The following is a 23,728-nucleotide window of genomic DNA, read 5'->3' as shown; positions in this document are numbered from 1 at the left end:
CTCCAACAACAACGGAGGGCGGAGGAGCGACGCTCACAACAACGAGCGGAGCGCCGGGTGGCTAAAGCACAGCAAGTTGGTACAGTAGGGGGGCACAGGTGATGCATCAGCCAGTCATCTCGGTCATCTCGGTCAGTCGACCCGTGGCACCTGGGTCTGCCCCGTGACCTCCTGCCAGCGGGCGTTCGACACTTCACGTGGCCTCAAGGTGCACTTGGCCTGGCACAAGCGTCGTGGTGACGTCACCGCCACTTAGTGGCGAATGGCGGTTGTTGTGTTGCACCTTGAGGCCACATGAAGTGTCCAACGCCTGTTGGCAGGAGGTAACGGGGCAGATCCAAGTGGCACAAGTCGACTGACTGAGATGACTGGCTGATGCACCACCTGTGCCCCCTACTGTGCCAACTTGCTGTGCTTTAGGCACCCGGTGCTCCGCTCGTTGTTACGAGTGTCGTTCCTCCACCCTCCGTTGTTGTTGGAGGGCGACTGCCTCCAACAGTCCAGTAGCGTCCTTCACGAGCCTCCTCCACAGAGGCCGATCTTGACACCGCTGGAACCAGTCATCGGCAAGTTCACTCGGCTCCACATCCTCCTGTACCACATCACTCCATCTCCTCTCTAGTCCGTGCGTGTGGACTCACACGCACACATGGACCTACACACACGCAAAGAAATGGACTTACACTGACTCACATGGAGCCACGCACATACAGCGACTAACACGCACATCGAATGATGCACACACACACACTGACTCGCACACACAGACACATCGACTTACACACACACATCGCTGCAGAAACGCACATCGACTCGCACACACACATGGACTTAGACACACGCATTATTATTGTGAAAATAGGTAACTTAATTTTAAAATAGTAGTTGTTTACACACGCACACCACACACACATCGACTTACGCACACACACATCGACGGTATGCACTGCTATCACTACAGCAGTGCATACAGACTGTGGTGGTACCTCCTTTCACTGCAGCAGTGCACACCGACTGTGGTGATACCTGGTATCGCTACAGCAGTGGCTATTGACTGGTGTAACCTGCTTTCACTACAGCAGTGCAATACCGACTGTGGTGGTGCCTGCTATCACTACAGCAATGCATACCGACCTTGGTGGTACCTGCTTTCACTACAGTAGTGCATACTGACTGTGGTGGTACCTGCTATGATTACAGCAGTGCATACTGTGGTGTAATCTGCTATGTTTTGGGACCTCCTTTGCCAATACCAAAATATGAGAATAGGTTTTCCCCTTTTTTCTGGCAACAAAACAGGTGTTAAGATGTTAAAACACCAAACTGAAACCTTTTACAATGCATTTAAAGACAATACAATGCATATATTATCAGGGTATGTTTTGTAAATCACCACGGCCCCTTACGTTGTGGCAAGCTTCGGGGCCACTTCCTGGAGTCGTGGAGTTCTGCCATTACGAGTACATTTAATAAAAGCGTGTTTTTTTAAAGTTTTAAAAAAAATATTGCTTATTAAATGGAGGCCACGGAGCTTTTAGCGGTAAACAAGGCACCGTATTTACCGGGTAATACTTCACGCTACCTTTACCCTACCGAGTAATTCTTCCGAGCTACCTTTACCCTGTTACCCTTTACCTTTCCCCGTGGCATGGCGACACCTTTACCCTTTACTGTTACCCGGTTACCCGGTTACCCGGTAAAAAGGGTAAATTACCTTGCCTTGCCGAGGCCTAGCTATGACTACAGCAGTGCATACCGACTTTGTACCTGCTTTCACTACAGCAATGCATACTGACTGTGGTGGTACCTGCAATGATTACAGCAGTGCATACTGACTGGTGGTACCTGCTATCACTTCAGTAGTACATGCTGACTATAGCAGTATATATCGACTCTATATCACAAAATACTCACCTGAGAGTGTCGTGGTGAGGCCTAGTCCCGTGCAGAGCCCCCAGCCTTGCCTAGATTGCCCAGCCGGCAGGCTGGGGGCTGGGCCGCCACGCATTGGGGTGGGGGGAGGAGAAGAGCATATCACACTGAAGAATTAACTTCAGCGTTGTGTGTATTTGCCAGGTATTTTTAAGGCAAGTCAATTTCCCCCTCACCCCCACCGAACGCGTGTGACTTGGCATGGTCCTTCCCCCCCCCCCCCCCCCCCCCACCGAAAGTGCATGAGCTGGTATGGCTGAGTGCGTATTAAGTAATTAAATAAAGAGAAATCACACTTTTTCGCTCGTTTTAAGGTGACGGGCATGAAAAAGGAATCGCGCTTGCCAACCGCGGGGCTTACGGCGTGGCACCTGGCAATTCTTTTTTTACATAAACCCCACCGTTTGAGAGCCAAATCCCTCGCAAGCGCCTGAACACAGACAGACAAAAAATTACATTTATATAAGAGAAGATGGAGAAAATTGGTACAGACACAAAGACGTATCATAGCGGGTCGCAAGGACTGGAGTTTGGGAAACCTTGCCCTACACAATGTTAGTTAGCCGATCAAGATACTACTACTATGTAGTACTAGTATTTTTTTTAGGTAAAGCCCATGAAGCTATATCGCTCAACGAAGTGACTTATGTGGAAATGTATAGCAACCAAATACTCTAAACGTACGTTTCTTAATGTGGAGGGAAAAACAGGTGGACCCGTCGAAAAATCTACGCGAACATGGGGAGAACATGCAAACTCCAAACATACAGCCGTCGGGGTCGGGATCGAAGCCATGCCCTCATGCATACCAGGCGAGGCAGTTAACGTCTGACACCGTGGCACCCACATGAAGTCACCGTGGTCAAAGCCATTGGTGCCACTGCATCTCATCGCTACCCACGCTCTCTACCCTCCGCCAGATCTCACAGCTGCTGCTGCTGCATAGTAGAGATGCAGCGACCTCCAAAGATCGGCCCTGAGAGTCTGCCACTCCCTCGCTGACTTCTGTTCCTTGGTCATCCATGACTGCTGCTGTCGGCGTCATTCTTGCGAATCGTGCAGTGCACACACACCGCTTTACCCTCTGTACACCATGAGGTGCAGTGGCATGGCACTCACGGTCGCACATTTGTCACTTGTTGCAGGATTTCATGGTTTGATTCCAGTAGTCGCCCTGGTTATTATTGCCCACGTAATAACCATACCGTCATTTTCAAAAGTAGGTTATTATGTACCAGTGTCAGGGTCCAAATTTGCGAGAGAATGATTCGGTCAATCTTCTACATAGCAGCCTTCACCCCCTACTGGCAGACAAGATCCATCCTGATCACGAAATCTCACCTGGTTTAGTGAAATAAACTCGAATGAAGTCTCCAACTGTATGGAGTCCTGCCGTTATAGAAAGTGTACGAACCCTGCAAAGGCCTGTGCTACATCCAAGAAACATGACTGGTACCTTTACTTTCACCCCAATGCAAACACCACTGTTACGTTTGAGCCCCTTAGCTTGACTATATCAATGGAACAATTCACCTTGGCTTGGCTTAACGACCCAGTATGGGTTGACCGAATTAATAATTTGAATCCCTGCAGTCACTAAAGCTTTAAATCAAAAATATAATAATTTCTTGTTTATTCTTCTGTAGAATGTGCACCGTTTACAGCGACACGATTTTGTCGATTCTATGGATTTAAAAAGATCTCTTCATTGTCTTCATCCATCGACCATTATGTATCCACTGCTGGATAATGATGATCTCCCCGAGCTGTCCACCGCCCCTCACAATCCTGCAATGCCACAGTCCATCTTGCTCCTGCACGTTGGCCGATCCCATTGCTCCATCTCTGTGGTGGTGCCCCTTGAGGGAGCATTCTCTCCTGTGGCTGGCACCAGTCTCGTGCATTGACTGTCATCCCTCCTAGTCAGTCACGTGTCCTGCCCAAGCCCACTTTGCTTTGCAATCGTGTTCTCTGGTTTTGTGTTTGTTCCCCTGATCAGCGTCCTCATCTACCTGTGTCTCGGTGTAATTCCAAGCGTGCTTCTCTGCATGTTGCTTTGTCCACTTTTCAACTTTTGTTCACGAATGAGAAATAATAGGTTCTCGCTTCTCCACTATGATGCACGTACCACGAGCATGATAATTGATTGAATTTTGATGTATTAACGATGCATTGAATCGATACAGCGTTACTTATTGAAATGCAGCCATTGACTTTTTTGTGGCCTTGGATGATCATTACTGCCCCCTAGGGCCCCGTAGCCCCTGGCAGTAAACCCACTAATGAGAGCAAAGGTGAAGCCCGGCAGTTGCTCGCTCACACCACTGCTGGCAGCATGGCCCGCACTAGAGGGAGCTCCAGAGAGTCTCTCTAAGATGATACAGTCTGTTCTATAAACGCGGTAGTTGCATTCCTGAAGAATGCTCCGCTTTGGAAAAATCGTGTTTTTATAATAAATAATATAGGGTAAAGCACAGTCCGCGATAACACGCGAGATGCATACGCAGGCTGAACGAAGACTGAGGCACGTGGGTGGCATCGAGAATCATCCAGCAGCATCCCGCCTTGTGTGATGCTATGCCGAGGCAGCCGTATGACTGCTTATTCCTACTCGCGCGATGTAGTTCTTCTGTTCACTCGATCGCATTATATCCAATTTGCATCCGCATTATGAAAAAAAATGTGTTCCCTAATACAATCATCCCGTTATGAAAACAACATGCGTTATAGGATAATAGACTATTTAGTTTTTAAATAGTCTTTTAAATAAATTGTTGATTTGCCATTACTCTTTAACTCTGGCCAGACATCTTGGAAGAGGGTACCTACTTATTTGTATAGTCGTATACGATGCCACGGATTCCTTTGGAATTTTGTCATTATGAAAGTTTACGAAAAAGTAAAGGCTAATAGGACAAACTGACGACGAATCTCAAAATGTCAAATTTTATTGGTAAGTTTTCAGCTCCCTTAGTCAGAGGCCTTCAAGAAAAGTTTATCTGGAAGAGTCGTGATGGATTCAATCGCCGTGATGGCGCTGCCTTGGGAACATGGGCACTTCGCAAGCACCGCAATCTACAGCTTGTGTTGCATATGGTCAGCAGCAGCAACAGTCTTGGATATTCTGCTCACGCTAACACCACATAGCACATCATGCTCATGATCATAATAAATAAAAAATCATTCGTTAAGTTTGCCAAATTGTCATTGTAAATTACCCCCCTGCCCCCCGCCCTCTTATGATAGTGACATGAAGTGGATCCCTTGTTTTCTGGCCGATGTACCAGCACCGGCAGTCCTCTTCCATCTGTACACATTTAGACACGAGGTCTCCTCGTGCTATCAATAACACTAATGGTCATGTGTAGATGCGGTCATCTCATTCCCACATGGGGTCCCACTTAATTATTTAATGTCTCTCATTTGGACGTCGCCTTGCCACGTGCTTTTCAGGCTTCTTGGTTCCTGTTCCCGAGAGTAAATAAAGGGGAAAGCCTCTACGACTTCCTCTGCATACACCGAATAAAACGCGAGATCGTGGTCGGAAGCATTTTTTCCCCCTCAGGGAAGTTGAAAAACACCGGTTCAACGTCGCACGATCGACATCCACTGGACGTCCTCACGGGGCGAGTTCCCTTCCATTTGCTGCCACTCTGTCATTAGTCTTGCCCACCACCCATCATCCATTCGAGCAACGTGTCCTGCCAAAGCCCACTCACTGTCTCTAAGTTAATTTCATATCTCTCATTCGCTTCGCCTGGTATATAGGAAGTCGTGGGTTCGATCCCGACCATGACGCCTGTGTGCATTTGGAGTTTGCATGTTCTCTCTGTGGCTGCGTGGATGTTTCTCCGGGTCCCCCGTTTTTTCTCTCCACGTTTAGAATCAACAATGTGTTTTCAGTATTTGGCTGCAATACATTTCCACATGATAAGCCACTTGATTGGGCTGTCATTTGTGGCCAGGTCACTTCGGAAAAAATCTATATAGTTCAGTGGGGCTTACATGGTAAAATACAATTTTTTGTTTAGTTTATGTTCTCTAATCCATTTGTTCCTTGTCTGATCTCTTAGTTGGCCCAGGCTGGAGAAACTAGTTGATGTTGTAATTATTAACATACGTCTTATTCTGAATGTAACGAGCTTCTTAAATGGCATTTCCATCACTTGTACATTTATTTCCACTGCAAAAATAAAATTCCGCATAACGCAGCCCTCTTAAACTCCTGCAACACTAACATTGTGGCTGCAGCATGAGCAGTTGCATAATTACTATAGTTCCATGCAAAATTACATATGCCGTTTCAAAAGCTAACTTTAGCTTATGAAGAAGTCAACTTCTCAGCTGTGTTAGGCCTAGTTTAGGAAGTTGCCTTATCGGCACAAACCCTGTTGTGTTAACTTCTGTTTATAATTTTACTAATGCTTTCGAGTACCATTTTCAGGCGATGTCTCTGGGAAACTGAACAGTTTCACCAAGCTGTTGAATAGCTGATTTAAAAAATGTGTGCCTAAAGTGCAACTGAGTGAAACGTGTAATTTGAACAACCTGCGGAATGCGCACGTTTTTGTGACTTAGTTTATCTTTAATTGCGAATGTGGTCCACATGCGTTTGCAATCACAAGATGAACTAACTTGGTTCACGGTTGTTTGCGTGTACGCAAGCCGCTCGGTGTACTTTTTAGTTCAAAACCGAGATTATATTTTCTATCGGGCACCTGTAAAAACACGTCCACATTATATTGTGTTCAGTTGTCCTAGTTTCTTTATGTTCAGCAAACGTCACAATAAAAAAAATATTATGAAAGTAGCAACAATGTCCCAGGCAAGAAAAACACTTGTGCAGTTGGTCTGAATCTCAATACCTTGCTAATCTCGTCAAGGAACATAAACCATCACCAAACCCCAGTCATCCTCGCAATGGCTTTGGCTAACCATCGAAGAAAGACTGTCACTGCATCGCGTGCTTTAAAATGCGCCTCTGCAGCCATCTGGAATGCTCTTCCTCCCGATATTAGGAAGCCACTGGAGCTATGCACTTTTTATTCTAAATTGAAAACCAACCGTGCTCCGATGAGCACGGTTGGTTACGTAAGTTCTAAAAAAGAGTGAAGTTTGGGTGAGGCTCCATGATGTGATCCAACAGACTTTTGAAGTCTTTGCTTCATCAACCTCGTCTGCCTGCCTTTTTGATAAAAAAAACCGCCAAATATTAATACTCTTTGGTTCTTTCGGTAAAGTTACGTAGGTAGAAGAAAAAAATATATATCACGACGTTTCGATCGCAACACAAGCGGTCGTCCTAAAATATAAATTTTAGTTGGTGTCTTTCCATATAGCATCACATTTAATACATATGTCAGCCCACAATTTACAAGTGCATATGCACTTGTCTATATTTAGCGCTAAATTAACAGCAGACCTGGCTAATATTCCTGAAGGAGGCTAATCCAGTAGACTAACATTACAAGATACCCCATCATTTAAATACATTATTATCACAACGCTTGTTTACCCAGAAAAACGTCTTGAATATCTCGACACTTTTAGTAGGGTCCTGCTACATTATTCAGTAGAGGGCGATGTTCCTGCTGTATGTAATCCCAATTAAGTACTTGCAAGTAATTATCCAGTATTCTAATGTTTTGTCAGTCTCAGAAAACGGGAAACCCAGCATAATGGGGCAAGAACGTAGCAACTCCGCACAGAAAGGCGCCCGAGGCGGGAATCGAACCCAGGTCCTTCTTGCTATGAGGCACGAGCGTGACCACTGGCACCCTGCCACAGTCAGATCAAGATGCATGATCACCTCTTTCTTTGGTGGGGGGGGGGGGTTATGATGAACTGCCGAGGTCCATTTCCCCCTTGCAGAGGGATCATGTATCCAAAGCATAAGTTGTATGTTCCGTTGTTTTGCTGCGTTTGAGCCACATTAGCGATGTTTTAGTGGTGTCCATTAAAGTGCACGGCCAGTTTTTCAATTGTCTTCTGGTCGACGATCTCCCTATGGCCATGGCGGTCGTGGAGGCTGCTTGACTAGTGCAGCTTGGTGAAGACGGAAACCAAGATCCGGTTCGGATAACGCTAGCCACAGACGTTAGTCGTGCTCGCCAGGTTTAATGGAAAAGTGCTAACCATCGTTTCACTGCTTTGGGCAGTCGCTGTGATGTATTGTGCAAGGCTATGGTGCTATGTTTAGCCACCGTGGCGGTTTGCATGAATTACAGTGCCACCGCACACGCAGCTTCGTATTGACCACCACCAAATATCCACCAACCAGGATAACTGTCGCAGCACCTGTGCACGCAGTCATTTGTTCTTGGGCTGATGTTATTTTAATTTTGTTTACAGCATTTTCATCGTTTAGACAAAAGCAACCGAATGACAGCCATTGCGCTAGAGACATAGTTGTAATTATAATGGCTTTAGCTTTTAAAGACTGGAACATGTGGAACAGTTGAGCACACGTGTGTATATTGATAGTTTTTGAGAGTGGTCATTTCGAACATAAGTCAGGTTTAACTAAGAGCTGTGTGTGTAAAGACCTGAGTGTTTGGAGCACCGAGGAACTAGGGTAGCAAGTTAAGTTTCCAATGATGTTACTCTGCAACTGTGAGCTCATATCAGGTCATGAATATTATAGAGATTTTGACCCATGACTCAATGTACATGCTACATTTTTACTGTGTCGGGAGGGGCGCCATGGTGGCGGTAATGATGTGAACTACCTCGCCTGGTAGACAGGAGGTCGTGCATGTTCCCCGTATTCGCGTGGATTTTTTTTCGCGTCCGGTTTTTCTTTCCATATTTAGATGCATGCGTTTTGAGTATTTTGGCTGCTATGAATTGCCACGTAAAAAATCACTTCTTTGAGCTATTATTTGTGGCTTCTAGAAAAAGAGCCGTATAGCTCATTGGGCCTTACCTGGTAAAATACATTTTTTTAAATTAAACTTCTTCGATGAAATGGAGATTTCTTTTATTTTTTATTTTGCAGAAATAATTTCTCAGAAATTTTTTTTTGCTTGGAAAAATATCGGCGCATGACGGGCAGTTGCACACGACAGCCACGGGTTCCACGTTTCCCCCAGCTGAAGAGGAAGTCCGGTGCTCCTTGGTTCTCATTAACAGTGGAGAAGCTGACATTTGCATGCTATTAGGGGTGGGGGGCGGTGACCAAGTGGGGATTGAAAAAACCCACTCATTTCCATGTCCGATGCTTAATTCAAAACAACCCTGGCTTGCTCTTGCTCCGACAGATGTTTCGGTTCAGACAATGCAGCTGTTGTTTAAAAGTTGCTGCTGCGGTATTGGTAGGTGAAATTATCTCCCCTCCCCCCCGTTGTTCGTTGTCTGCGATTGAAGCAGTTGAACCTTTTTATTGGATTTAACTCATCGCTTGTGTGTGTTTACGTTAGTAGAACGATTGTGACAAATTCCAGTGCTCATTTGTCATATATCAATGCTGAAAACATGTGGTGGTGAAGTGTGTGTTTTTATCATGACGTCCATGCTCGTTAGAACCTGTGTCAGTGTCAATGTTTTCTTCCCATGATTACACGCACGGCTGGTTTGTGAACACACACTGTAATTAACAAGTTAATGGCATTAAAATGTGAATTTTTTAGTCTGCCTAGCTGGCCTTCTTACAACTACATATCTTACTGTAATGTGATTTAGATTGAGAGGGGGCTCATACACTCTACTCAAGAGGATGAGCAAGTAAGTGTTAATAATTTAACACATAGGGTTTCACAGCCAATATTATGATTCATAATTGATTTTTGGCTAACGCCTCGTAACGATCTGACCAATTGTTGCCTTTTAAGACCCCTCAAAGTACCTAACACAGCCAAACAAATTATATTTCTCTTGTGAGGATTGTTTTTCAACTTACCAGTGAAGTGAAACGATAATTAATGGCGCGATAAACTCTAGCACAATTGACCATTTAATTTGTTCGGCAGTGTCGGGCGGTGTTGTGTTGTTGATCATGTTTTTGGACTTAACGTAACCGTGTGTTTTTTGTTTGTGTGCGTGGCTTGCAGGCGAAACCTCACCAAGCTATCGCTCATCTTCAGCCACATGCTGACTGAGCTCAAGGCCGTCTTTCCCAACGGCAGCTACCAGGGAGACTCGTTCCGCATCACTAAGGCGGATGCAGCCGACTTCTGGCGGAGGGCCTTTGGAGACAGGTGCCTTGCACTTCCGCGATGAACCTATGTTTTTTTCTTTTTTAGTTCTGCTTGCCAAACACAGGCCCCAAAACCGCCAAGCGTCCAGCAACTAGTGGTGCTTACGACGCAGATTTCTTGACGTCGTTAAGCGGCCTCGTGAAAAGAGTAAATTGTTAATCGTAATGTTGGCTGCGAAAACATATGCGGTAGCCATTGTTGATGTTGTTAGTGGATAAGGAGTTAGCACCTTTCTTGAATTGATCAGTTTTAGTATCAGAGATTAAAATGACCATGGGAGGAAATTACAAAGTGAAGTAGTGCAATTGAAGAAGACATCTTTTGATCTGTAGTGTGTGGCGGAGTGAGTGAGTGTGTAGTTGGAGTGTGTGTTGCTGTGACCTGTAGTATGGTGGTTGGAGTGAGGTTAGTGTGGTTGGAGTGAGTGTTGTAGTGACCTGCATTGTAGTGGTGTGGATGAGATGAAACAGTCAGTGTCTGGTAGACCGAGTTTTCAACATGGGAGGAGGAATCAACTTCACGAGGACGGTAACCATGATAGTCATAGCGATAGAAGAGTGGTAAGTCTAGTAATAATTGAGAAATTTTTATATTGTAGAAACTGGATATATGAACATCCCTGCTTGTATCAGAATGTGGAATCTGACTACCACTCTACCAATGGATTGTAAGCACGTGTTGCTTAGAACACAACTGCTTATAAAATGTGCGCTCCTATCCAGCTCATACGCTATTATTTTAATTATTTTGTTGCGGTTTGTGGAATCTGGAGTCTTGCGACGCATGCACAAGTGATGGACATAAGTCCACATTGGCCGGCCTACATACAAGACATTGTAAGCTATTTTGTGAAGTTTGTTTGCTCGGCCTGAATATTAGAGGAAATTCAAGACATCCCTTGAAATAAAATTGGCCTAGAGAATTGTGGTTCCAGCCCAAAGTAGCAGCTAAATAATTTAAACTTTTTTATTTTACCAGGTAAGGCCCACTGAGCTATATAGCTGATTTTCAGAAGCGACCTGCCCACAAATGATAGCCCAATAAAAGTGTCTTACGTGGAAATGTATAGTAGCCAAATACTCAGCGCATGATTCTAAATGTGCAAGGCAAAAGCAGAGGACCACGGGAAGAGACAAGCAAACTCCAAACACATACAGCGACAGCCGGCAGCGCTTCGTAATCGCGGAAGATTCAGCCGCTCCGTCCATTTTCTGAAGAAGCTCCCAGCACGCGGAACGAAAACACGTCGGAAAGAGAGATGTCCAACACGACTGCGAAAACCCACGCAAGTCGCTTTTTAAATTGTCTGCTTTGTTGTGTATCTAAAGGCCTCCCATAGACGAGCCTTAACGACTGCTGCTGTGGCAACATCATGAATACGCCATCTGCACCTTTGTATACCCGAGCGAGTTGCCCACTCACCAAATGCTCCTTGCTCATTGGTTGCCGAACAGACCGGCATTTTGAATTCTGGACGGCGTGGCGGCTGTAAATCTGCAAAATAAAGCGACCGACTGCGCACGTATTTTAGTTTAGTGAAGAGAAGCGCACGGCTTGTGCGCTCTGCATCGAACTGCGCGCATCGCTTGCACTGATAAGTTGTCAAATTTCAGAGCTACCGATGCATGTTTTGATCATTGGATAGCTGCACAATCGTGTTTTGTGGATTTTGCAGCTTGGCACATTCACAACTATAAATACTCATGTTTTTGACTCGAGTAGTGCAGTGGAACCTTTCTCATATAAAAAATGAATGCTATGGATTTTAAACATTTTATGATTCAGTTAATTGCGAAAGCCCCAAAATACCATTGCATTTTTATATTTATCACATAATGACATTTTTTGTTCGCGTTTTAACATTTTTGCTAACATTGTACTCTCACGGACCTGCTGGAATAATGCAGCCGGTGAGTCATGCCCTCTCGTGGCTCCGAGTTGCATTATACATCAATGGACTACATCAGTTGTACGATTGCACATACGAACCAGAGTGCACTGTTGTGGAGGGATTTTGGATAGCCGAACTAAAGGTAATAAGAGAGCGGACTTTGTCCTCTACACTCGTAATAGGTTAGACACATTTATAAATAACGCGATCTAACCCAAAAACCTTTATTATGAATAATATTGGTCGCGAAAGCCTACGTGCTAATTTGTCCTACACTTTATAAATTGCCCCACATACTCGGCTGTGAATCGTTGAGGCTCTTTGTAAATTGATCAAGGGTGCAGCTGTATTTTCACTTATTGGTAATTGTTCCTACTCATGAGAATGTTGGCAAAACCGTCTTTTGCCAATAGTCGGACAATTATATATACCCCATGGTGTTCAAGACTATAACGAATACACCTAACAGCTGCAAAATACAAAAATCGGGTTTGGTTTAGAAGAAACCTGGTGTTGACTTTTATATGCCGAACGTTAACTTTCTCGTACACAGCGGCTGGGAAATTGCTGTCATTTCCCCCTACATATGGCACAGAGGTCATGTGACGGAATCAAGGGGTAGCTCCGTGATATCCGCTTCCGTGAACCGTTCTCGAATACACGGAAGGATTGCACTGCCCTGCTAGAGATTAGGGTGGATGCACAGTCTCGTGACATGACACGGATGGCAGTCAGGGATGCAGTTGTGTAACATATTACAACGAATGCTCCTCAACACACAACGCACGTGCACACACACACACACACGTTGAAATGGGGTGGTAACACGTGTGCCTCACAGCAGGAAAGCCCGGGGTTCAATTGCGAACTGGAGCACCTTCCTCTGGTGTTTGTTCTCCCCTTGTTCTGCATGGGTTTTCTCTGGGTTTTCGTTTTTTTATTGTAGCTAAAAATTATATCCACAATGTATCTGGTATTGGCCAAAGCAGGGGTCGGTAAACCAAAATAAAAAGACACTTCAAATAACTGTAAAAAACCATCAATATTTCAAGAGCCGCAATGTGTATTGTGAATACGAGATGGTGGGTCCTTAATAAATTACATCACGAAGCAGTCCTTGAAGAGCCGCCGCATGCGGCTCCGGAGCCGCAGGTTGCTGACCCCTGGACCAAAACATCCCAGTGCTGAGACGTTACCTGCAAATTACTCAATTGGGTTTACATATGGCAAACATAAACATCAGAATCTTTACTCATACTGGGAGGATTCTGATGAGTTATAAAGCTCCTTTTTCACAGATATCCATTAGGGGCGGGCAAGAAAGTTACAACAACAAGCAATACAAAAACATGATAAGAGTGCAAAGTATAGGAAAGGTAAGCAAATCGCTAAACAAGGGATCTTGGCGGTAGCTCTAACCTTGCTAAGTTCAAGAAATGCATAACCTTGCTAAATTCAAGAAACGCATACCTGAATTCAAGAAACGCTTAACCTTGCTAAATTCAAGAAACGCATACCTGAATTCAAGAAACGCATACCTGTCAACCCATACGGTTTACCCATATTGTTGTATAGGAAAATTGAGAAACATTTTTTTTGTGTTTCTTTTTTGTGATGGGACTTTGTAGGGTGAACGTTGAGATTTATTAGGGCACGGGGTGACCAATAAGGACTGAATTTGTCGGTAATAAGGTAGGCATTGATATGGGGTTGACCTATATGGAAACGTGAACTCCTATGCATAAAACTAAACCATTTTTATTTTACCAGGTGAAGCCTACTGAGCTTATTAGCTTCTCTTTCAGAAGCGACCTGGCCACAGATGACAGCTCAACGAAGTGGCTTTTCGCGCGCAAATTTATAGTAGACAAATAATATAAATATTCTAAACGCGTGTTTCTAAATGTGAAAACGTTGCAGGACACGCTTGAAAACGAGTCTCTTGTAACTCGGGTAATCCTTCCTGGGTGAAGCGCCATGATGATGATGATGGTGGTTATAATGATGATTATTATAATGATGATGTGTGCTGTGCGTGCTTTATGTCTGTGCAGGACCATCGTGTCGTGGAAGGCATTCCGGCAGTGCCTGCACGAGGTGCACCCCATCAGCTCGGGCCTCGAGGCCATGGCCCTAAAATCCACCATCGACCTCACATGCAACGACTACATCTCCATATTCGAGTTCGACATCTTCACTCGTCTTTTCCAGGTGAGATGGTACCTGGGGTGGAGCGCCCGGTCCCTATGTCGCCGCTGCGCTTGATAGAATTCAGAGTAGAGCAGCCAGGGATGATCCAGCACTCGCCGATTCACTCCAGTTACGCGCTCGCCGCCTTTCTTATCACTCTTCTATAGCTGCTGTCATAATTATTGTGAACTTCACTAATTTCTTCGGTGATTTTGAGGACTTGGTCTACCAGACTGACTGCTTCGTCATATCTTACACTGTTCAACCTCCATCCTGTGGGTCACAACAATGCACAGGCTGACTCACTCACCCACCCACTCACTCCTCACTCCATTCACTCACCACACTGCAGGTCACCACACTTCTTTTCTTGCTTCTTTCCCTCGCACTGCTGCACTTAGTAATTCCTTAATTAATATTTCCAATTCTTATAGCCTTGCTGAATTCAAGAAACGTTAACTCTTGTACATTGCAACTTTTTGATCATACTTTTTGTTGCTGGCCATTTGACATTTTGCGCTGTTTGGGCTGTTTTCAACAAATGCTTTTAAATATATCAATTTTATACCTATGCTATTTCCTACCACATTGATCTTGGAAAATGCAACCGGCACGAAAATGTTATCCTATGAGGTTTAGAAAGATAAAAAATACCACTCTTACATTGTATGTACGGTACACGAGCAGTCATGGCATAATCTTCGTCAAACCACCTCTACAGTGAGGGAAAAAAAGTATTTGATCTCCTGCTGATTTTGTACGTTTGCCCACTGACAAAGAAATTATCAGTCTATAATTTTAATGGTAGGTTTATTTTAACAGTGAGAGACAGAATAACAACAAAATCCAGAAAAACGCATGTCAAAAATGTTATAAAATGATTTGCATTTTAATGAGGGAAATAAGTATTTGACCCCTCTGCAAAACATGACTTAGCACTTGGTGGCAAAAACCCTTGTTGGCAATCACAGAGGTCAGACGTTCATTGTAGTTGGTTACCAGGTTTGCACACATCTCAGGAGGGATTTTGTCCCACTCCTCTTTGCAGATCTTCTCCAAGTCATTAAGGTTTCGAGGCTGACGTTTGGCAACTCGAACCTTCAGCTCCCTCAACAGATTTTCTATGGGATTAAGGTCTGGAGACTGGCTAGGCCACTCCAGGACCTTAATGTGCTTATTCTTGAGCCACTCCTTTGTTGCCTTGGCCATGTGTTTTGGGTCATTTTCATGCTGGAATACCCATCCACGACCCATTTTCAATGCCCTGGCTGAGGGAAGGAGGTTCTCACCCAAAATTTGACGGTACATGGCCCGTCCATCGTCCCTTTGATGCGGTGAAGTTGTCCTGTCCCCTTAGCAGAAAAACACCCCCAAAGCATAATGTTTCCACCTCCATGTTTGACGGTGGGGATGGTGTTCTTGGGGTCATAGGCAGCATTCCTCCTCCTCCAAACACGGCGAGTTCAGTTGATACCAAAGAGCTCCATTTTGGTCTCATCTGACCACAACACTTTCACCCAGTTGTCCTCTGAATCATTCAGATGTTCATTGGCAAACTTCAGACGGGCATGTATATGTGCTTTCTTGAGCAGGGGCACCTTGCAGGCGCTGCAGGATTTCAGTCCTTCACGGCGTAGTGTGTTACCAACTGTTTTCTTGGTGACTATGGTCCCAGCTGCCTTGAGATCATTGACAAGATCCTCCCGTGTAGTTCTGGGCTGATTCCTCACCGTTCTCATGATCATTGCAACTCCACGAGGTGAGATCTTGCATGGAGCCCCAGACCGAGGGAGATTAACAGTTATTTTGTGTTTCTTCCATTTGCAAATAATCGCACCAACTGTTGTCACCTTATCGCCAAGCTGCTTGGCAATGGTCTTGTAGCCCATTCCAGCCTTGTGTAGGTCTACAATCTTGTCCCTGACATCCTTGGAGAGCTCTTTGGTCTTGGCCAAAGTGGAGAGTTTCTGTGAAATTAGGAGCACTCCCTTTAAGAGTGTGCTCCTAATCTCAGCTCGTTACCTGCATTAAAGACACCTGGGAGCCAGACATTTTTCTGATTGAGAGGGGGTCAAATACGTATTTCCCTCATTAAAATGCAAATCAATTTATAACATTTTTCACACGCGTTTTTCTGGATATTTTGTTGTTATTCTGTCTCTCACTGTTCAAATAAACCTACCATTAAAATTATAGACTGATCATTTCTTTGTCAGTGGGCAAACGTACAAAATCAGCAGGGGATCAAATACTTTTTTCCCTCACTGTAGCTCTTGCATGCTCGCTGCTTTCCACTGCGTCTGTATGCTCTCCTCTGTGTGAAATGTGTCATTAGAACACATGCATGTATGTATGTATGTACAGTCTGTTCTCCTATAACGCGTATTTTTACGACGCGAATTGCATACAACGCGATGAATGTATTAGGGAACACATTTTTGTGACAGATGTGAATTGGCTATAACGCGATTGAGTGAACAGAACTATAACGCGATTGAGTGAACAGAACTACCTCGCGTAAGTAGGAATAAGCGGTTGTACAGCTGCCTCGGCGTAGCATCGCACAAGGCGGGATGCTGCTGGATGCTTCTAGATGCTATCTACGTGCCTCAGTCTTTATTCGGCCTGTATACGCATCTCACATGTTATCGCGGACTGTGTTTTACCGTATATTATTTATTATAACTCGATTTTTCCAAAACGCGGCGTTCTTCAGGAACTCAACTACTACTGCGTTATAGGAGAACAGACTGTTGGACTTCTTTCGCATCGTACGTGGGCAAGTGTTAATCGGAGATGCGATTCTTTAGTGTTCCTAGTGTAGAGCTGTGCTCCCTGTATATCTGGTTAATGATTATAATCAGTAATTGATTATAATCAGTAACCAGATTTCCAATTATCGGTCCTGTTACTTCACTAATCAGATACATACGTGATGCCAGAAGAGAAAGGGGTTTAGCGGGGCATGGTGATATGATCATCATCATCATGTGCATTAAGCCTAGCGTTGCCTGCCTTGGGGAGGCAGCGTGGTGGGAGAGGCAAAGTAATCAACCGCAGCAAAAGTTGTTGGTTACAATCCTAGTCGACTACTAATTGCTTTAAATGGTCAACCCCTCAGTCCTGGCTCTCGGTTGTGAGTGGCTGCTTCATTTTATTAACCGTATGAACCTTCGACACTTGGAAGAAAAATTAGGGTATATTACCATATTTCTTTCTGGACTTGCACGTGTGATTTATTATATCATCAGTAACCTTATTGCTCTGGATAGAGAATGTCTGTAGTTGGCCAATAGCTACTACTTGTTCTTATGCGTTGAATGGCTCAGATGGTGCTAAACTTAGTGACTTCCCCTCTCTTTCATCCACAGATGTGGACGCAAAACTTCCTTAAGAAATAATGATAGGAAAATTATCCACAATGCATTGCACCTTTCTTGTGGGCAGAGATAATCTGACACCTTTTGTACCATTTTTCAAATGCCCTCCAAATTGGCCGTGTGTCTGCACGAGCAATGAGGCTGGGTGGGAAGGCTATTGACGTTGGCTTGCACAGTGGGGGGGACTGCAGCTTCCCCTTTTATTAACTCGTAATTGACATTCCACTTCACTGAGGTGAATGGCATGTGCAGTGGTTATTCGGTTTGATAGCCCTATTTTGAGGTTTGTATTGCAAAAGGGGCATTGCACAGTCTTTGTACCTAATGGATGCTTTCGGTTGATAATGTCCATAATGACAGGGACAGAGATAATACCACAATTGCTAAACATTGCTGTTCATACGGTGGTCATCGACACTCCGACTGATCACCAATGCTTCATGGACCAGAGTTGTGTCGTAATCATTATATTATCAGCCATTATCTATCCACCGCTAAATGTATATATTCTTAAGCTAGACAGTAGCTAATTGTCCAGCAGTGGATAAACAATGGCTGATGAAGGTCATGATTTTAGAGGCACATGTTGTTGTTCAAGTTCTTGTGACTTAAAACATTGTTATTCTTTTTTACTTGGTGGTCTCTGACTTGTAATTCATTGGGGGGGGGGGGATGGAATTGGCATGGATGTGCGAGTTGTTGTTCTGTAATGTTATGAAATATGGGGGTGTGGGAGACGCTGGTGAGAGACTCATCCAATGTTAATAAAACCCCAATGTCACATCCTCCAGCTGTATTCTTCCTCCCCTGGCATTCCCCACCGCCCATGCACTCTTCTCTAATAATATTAAACCACACGTGTTATCGCTACACAATGTAAAGCTTGTCCAAAATACAAGGTTTGTAAAGTAAAAAATGCTTTTAGGTTTGCACTGTATTTTACGATGTAAACTGTTGTATGACTTATTATTATTATTGGTTGCCGCGGTGGCGAGGAGATGTTAACTACCTCACCTGGTATACAGGAGGTCGTGGGTTCGATCCCAACCCTAACGCCTGCTGTATTTTGAAGTCTGCGTGTCTCTCTCTCTCATCATCACGGTGGCTAGGAGATGTTAACTACCTCACCCGGTATACAGGAGGTCGTGGGTTCGATCCAAACCCTGATGCCTGCTGTGTTTTTGGATTTTTCGCCGGGTCCTCCGGTGTTTCTCTCTTTATTTGGATACATCTGTTTCAAGTATTTGGCTGCTATACATTTTCACATGATAAGTCACTTGATTAGGCAAACATTTCTGGCCAGGTCACTTCTGTAAAATAGCTGTGTAACTCATGGGCCCTTGCCGAGTAAACTTAAAATAGTTTAATATAATCTCACGGGTGCGCCCACACGCCTGAGAGATCTTTCGCACGAAAAAAGTTACTCTCAAAAGCGCACAGCGTAATTGTCGCCGGCCAAACTGCTTTGTCCACATCTGAGCAACAAGTCGCCAACAGGGACGTGTCTCCTTGACGCAGGCTTTTGGGTTAGATCGCATAAATATTAATCCCCACTGACGTATGGTGACCTGTATAGGCATGCGTTTAAATAATGTATTATTTTATGATTCTCTTCCAAGCAGCATTAAGTCTGTAGCTATTTGAACGTTTGATATTATTCTTATTTCTCTCAATTTCGATATTCTCATTAGTCTTGGCCAGTAGTAACTTGTTTTTTTTTTCTTTGCACGTGAAGGACTCACGAGTGATGTCATGGCATCTACCCCCTCTATTTAATGAACGAAACAGGAAGGATTTATCCACAAATTTGTCTGTCTGCCTGATGATGCTAGTTGTAATTACTGGCAAAACGTCGTGTGTCTCCGTGTCTGTTTTGCTCTCTCTCAAATTTAGCAATCTTTGGAAGAACGTAATCAACCAGGGTAGGGTTGTTGACTGTTGTGTTAGCCGACTCTCGGTATTGTATTGCATTATATTTCTAAGTTTATTAGGTTTGTTTTCTACCTGATGACGATTGCTTGTGTTGCAACCGAAACGTCGTATTTTATTATTTAACTTATTTTCTTTCTACGTGACTTTACCGAAAGAACCAAAAAGTATTAATGTACCTATTATTATTCTTGTTTCAGCTCACCGGTGATTTGATCAATTCTCACAGCCAAACAATGTTTTGCTTGAAACTGCGTGAAACCGCCTCCAGTCATGAGACCAGCAAGTCAGAATGTCGGGTGGTGGAGGGTTACTTTACAATGATGTGGCCGGACCATGACATGGCCTAATTCGCTCATAATTATGAACTGTAATAATATTCAAATCAAGATTGAAATAATATTGCTTTCAAAAACTGACATGTTAAGTTCATCGACAGCTTGCTTCATGCCTAATTGTCAAGCTGCCCTGGTTTGTCTGCGGGCCCTGTGTGCGTGCTGCTTCTGTCGAGCGGGGTTTGTTTACGGAAGCGACTCTGTGTGTGCCTTTTTGGTTTCTCTCAGCCCTGGTCCTCGCTGTTGCGCAACTGGAACGTATTGGCCGTCACGCACCCTGGCTACATGGCCTTCCTCACATACGACGAAGTCAAAGCACGGCTGCAGAAGTACATCAGCAAGCCCGGCAGGTCTGTGTAGCATGTCTCTCCTTTTATCTACATATATAAATGTTTTACACTGACTCAACTGTTGAGCACAGACATGAAGTCTCGAAATATAGAAGTGGCCAGCAACAAACAGCACTGCCAGAGTGGTAACTCTAATAGGAGTGGACACGGTTCTTGAATTGAGAAAGGTTATTATCAGATCGTGGGGGGGGAGCGGTGATGACAGGAGGGAGGAGGGGATACCAAAGTGGAGCCATGCGAGGGAAGACGCAAAAAGAGAAGCGTTGTGACCGGCAGTGAGTGTGGTGATTGGATGAATAGGTGAATGGTTGAGGTGGGTGAGTGTTATAGTGACCGGCAGTGAGTGTGGTGATTGGATGAATAGGTGAATGGTTGAGGTGGGTGAGTGTTATAGTGACCGGCAGTGAGTGTGGTGATTGGATGAATAGGTGAATGGTTGAGGTGGGTGAGTGTTATAGTGACCTGCAGTGAGTGTGGTGATTGGATGAATAGGTGAATGGTTGAGGTGGGTGAGTGTTATAGTGACCGGCAGTGAGTGTGGTGATTGGATGAATAGGTGAATGGTTGAGGTGGGTGAGTGTTATAGTGACCTGCAGTGAGTGTGGTGATTGGATGAATAGGTGAATGGTTGAGGTGGGTGAGTGTTATAGTGACCTGCAGTGAGTGTGGTGATTGGATGAATAGGTGAATGGTTGAGGTGGGTGAGTGTTATAGTGACCTGCAGTCTGGTAAACCGTGTCCTCAACATGGTGTATGCTTTCCAAAGCTCTAGCCATTGTGTATGAAGACAGGGCACTCTCCAGCAACAGACTGTGGATTGTTGATTTCGATTTGTTCGTGTTGCCGATAACCGCCTGCAAGTAAGCGATACAAATTTATGCTCGGTTTTCCACACATCTAATTGTGACAGCACTCCCAAAAAACCTTTACAAACTATTAAAGTATTTATCTTTTACCAGGTAAGGCCCACTGATTTGTATAGCTCTTTTTCAGAAGCGACCTGGCCACCAATGATAGCTCAATGAAGTGGCTTGTGGAAATGTATGGCAGCCAAAAACTCTAAACAAACGTTGATTATTAAAGTGAAGGGGGAAAAAAACCACGCGACCACGGGGGGAACATGCATGCTGTAAAGATGTGGCATCTCGACCTGTAGCTAATCACAAACTCTTGTGGATATCCAACAAACAGTCCTTATCTTCAGGCTCACTTTGTGCATTGAAACAATCAAGCTGAGATGACTAGGTATGAGGTTGCCAGTATTATTGAGAACAGTAAATTGGCAAAAGTAAATATTAGTTTCAGCCTTAAGAGAACTGAGATCAAATAAAGATATTCAAATTATTGCTGCTGATAAGGGCCGATCAACTGTTGTGATGCCCCATGAGGATTATGATAATAAAATCAAAGATTTACACTGAAGGTCTTTTGGTAAGTCACGTAGATAGAAAAATAATAGATCACGACGCTTTGATGGCAATACAAGCAATCGTCTTCAGGTGAGAGAGAGAAAGCTACTGAAACAAGGTCTTATATAGGCCTGAGATGGGTGCAGCCTCAGGGTAAGAGGGCGGGGCTAGAGATGGTCTCCCTGAGGCTGTGGAAGTGGCCATTGTATTGTATGTCGATGCATCGATGACTTGCCTATGCCACTGCATCGGTCCACTGAGTGAGTAGGACATCCAGCCTGTCAATACAAAGACATCCAACCTAGTAATGCAGCTCAGAGTCGGCTAACATCGGCAGGAAGGATGGAAACATCACAGCAGGTTAAGACTTTACCTGGTTAATCACGTCTTTCCAATGATTGCTCAAATTGTACCCATCTTCTCAGTTGAAGTTGTCTGTGTTTATAAATCTGGATGGGTTCATGAACAAATCTTTGATAGCCAGTGGGTTTACAGAGTGTGATTTCCTGCAATCTCGAAAGCTTTAAATCAAGATTTGAAGGTACCCACTTTTAAAATTAAACGAGACCCATCTTGGAACACAAGACGCTGGCAATCATTGCCAAGTCATACATTTCCAAGGAAGAGCAATACCTGATTAAACCAAGGGTGTCAAAACCACCAAGCATTTATGGACTACCAAAAATTCACAAACCTGATGTCCATATAAGATCCATAGGTAGTACAATAGGCTCTACCACATATAAATTAGTACAATACGTAACGAAACTAATACAGCCCTACCTCGGTAGGACCTCTTCGTTCATTAAAAACTCCAGAACATCTCGTAAATATAATTTAAGATATAAAGCTTAACCCTAATAATATTTTCATAGGTTTTGATGTGATCTCTCTGTTCATGAGGGTTCCAGTCAATGAGTCAATTAAATTACTCTACTCTGGTAACAAATACAGGTTTAGCCAAAGCTATACCACGACTAGCTGAACACTGTCTAAAGAACACCTATTTCTTGTGGAAAGGTGATTCTATAAACAAAAGGAAGGAGCACGATTGGGCTCTCCTTTGTCTCCTGTGATAGCAAATTTGTACGTGGAAGATTTTGAAGCAATAGCACGAGCTTCAAGCACACTAAAATCCTCTGATTGGTTTAGATGTGGATGACACACTGGTGGACTGGCTACACGGCAAAGATATACTTAACGGATTTCTAAATCATCTCAACTCTCAGAACCCATCCATCCAGTTCACCATGAAAGTGGAAATTGAGAGAACTCTCCCATGTCTGGATATTTTGCTCGGGCGCAGCCGAAATGGTAAAATCACGCACAGCGTTTACCGAAACAAAACGAGCACTGGCGCCTATCTGAATGCAGAGTCACGCCATCACCCAGCACAGAAATCCTCTCTCATCAAGATGTTCATACATCGGGCTAAGAAAGTGTCGGGTGATAGTCTGAGTAGTGAAATTCAACATGTTAAAGCAGCGCTGCAGTTGAATGGTTACAATTATGCACAAATCAACAGGGCACTGAATGCCAACACCAAATCAAATAACACCAGAGTTTAAACTGAACCAAGTAATTAAAACTATTAAAATACCGTACATTGCGGGAGTAACTGATAAACTAGCCAGATTTTTGGAAAAAGAAAACATCTGAGTCAGATTTGGAACAGTACATAAAATACAGAAACTAATATCATCTTCATCAGGGGAAAAACCCTATTAGTAATATCATCTTGTACTAAAGATGTTTTACCGAAGCTATCAACAGAAGATGTGTACTGGATTAATTGCATTTTTGCCAAATGCTATGTTGGGCAGACTGGACGAATGATCAGCACGAGACTAAAAGAACACCCAAAGGAATATTCAATACTCCCAAATACAACTGTCGGCAGTGGCAGAACACGCGTGTCAATAAGGACACTCAATTGATTTTGATCATGTTGAAGTTCTGTGCAAAACTAGTTGCTACTGGCCAAGGCTAATTAGAGAATTTATCGAAATTAAGATAGAAAAATAATTTTAACTGTTCGAATAGCTTCAGGCTTATTGCTGCTTGGCAGCAAATTACACTGGTCAATAAAAAAAAATTCTGGCCTGGACTTTTGCAGC

General features: G+C 44.0%; 1 protein-coding gene across 2 annotated transcripts in view; it reads left to right on the top strand.

Annotated features, from left to right (window-relative positions):
• LOC133341985 (E3 ubiquitin-protein ligase CBL-B-B-like) overlaps positions 1–23,728 on the top strand; it is a 76,910-nt gene that overhangs the window by 33,945 nt on the left and 19,237 nt on the right. For both annotated transcript variants that reach the window (XM_061550828.1, XM_061550829.1), the window contains 3 exons: positions 9,981–10,127; positions 14,073–14,229; positions 20,081–20,202. In XM_061550828.1, coding sequence (XP_061406812.1) covers positions 9,981–10,127; positions 14,073–14,229; positions 20,081–20,202 — 426 coding nt within the window. The remainder of the gene's footprint in view (positions 1–9,980; positions 10,128–14,072; positions 14,230–20,080; positions 20,203–23,728) is intronic.

This window comes from Lethenteron reissneri, chromosome 13 (genome assembly GCF_015708825.2).
Source record: "Lethenteron reissneri isolate LAM-NWPU_2019-01 chromosome 13, ASM1570882v1, whole genome shotgun sequence".
NCBI classification, from domain to species: Eukaryota; Metazoa; Chordata; class Hyperoartia; order Petromyzontiformes; family Petromyzontidae; genus Lethenteron; species Lethenteron reissneri.
This window is presented reverse-complemented; position numbering and strand designations above follow the sequence as displayed.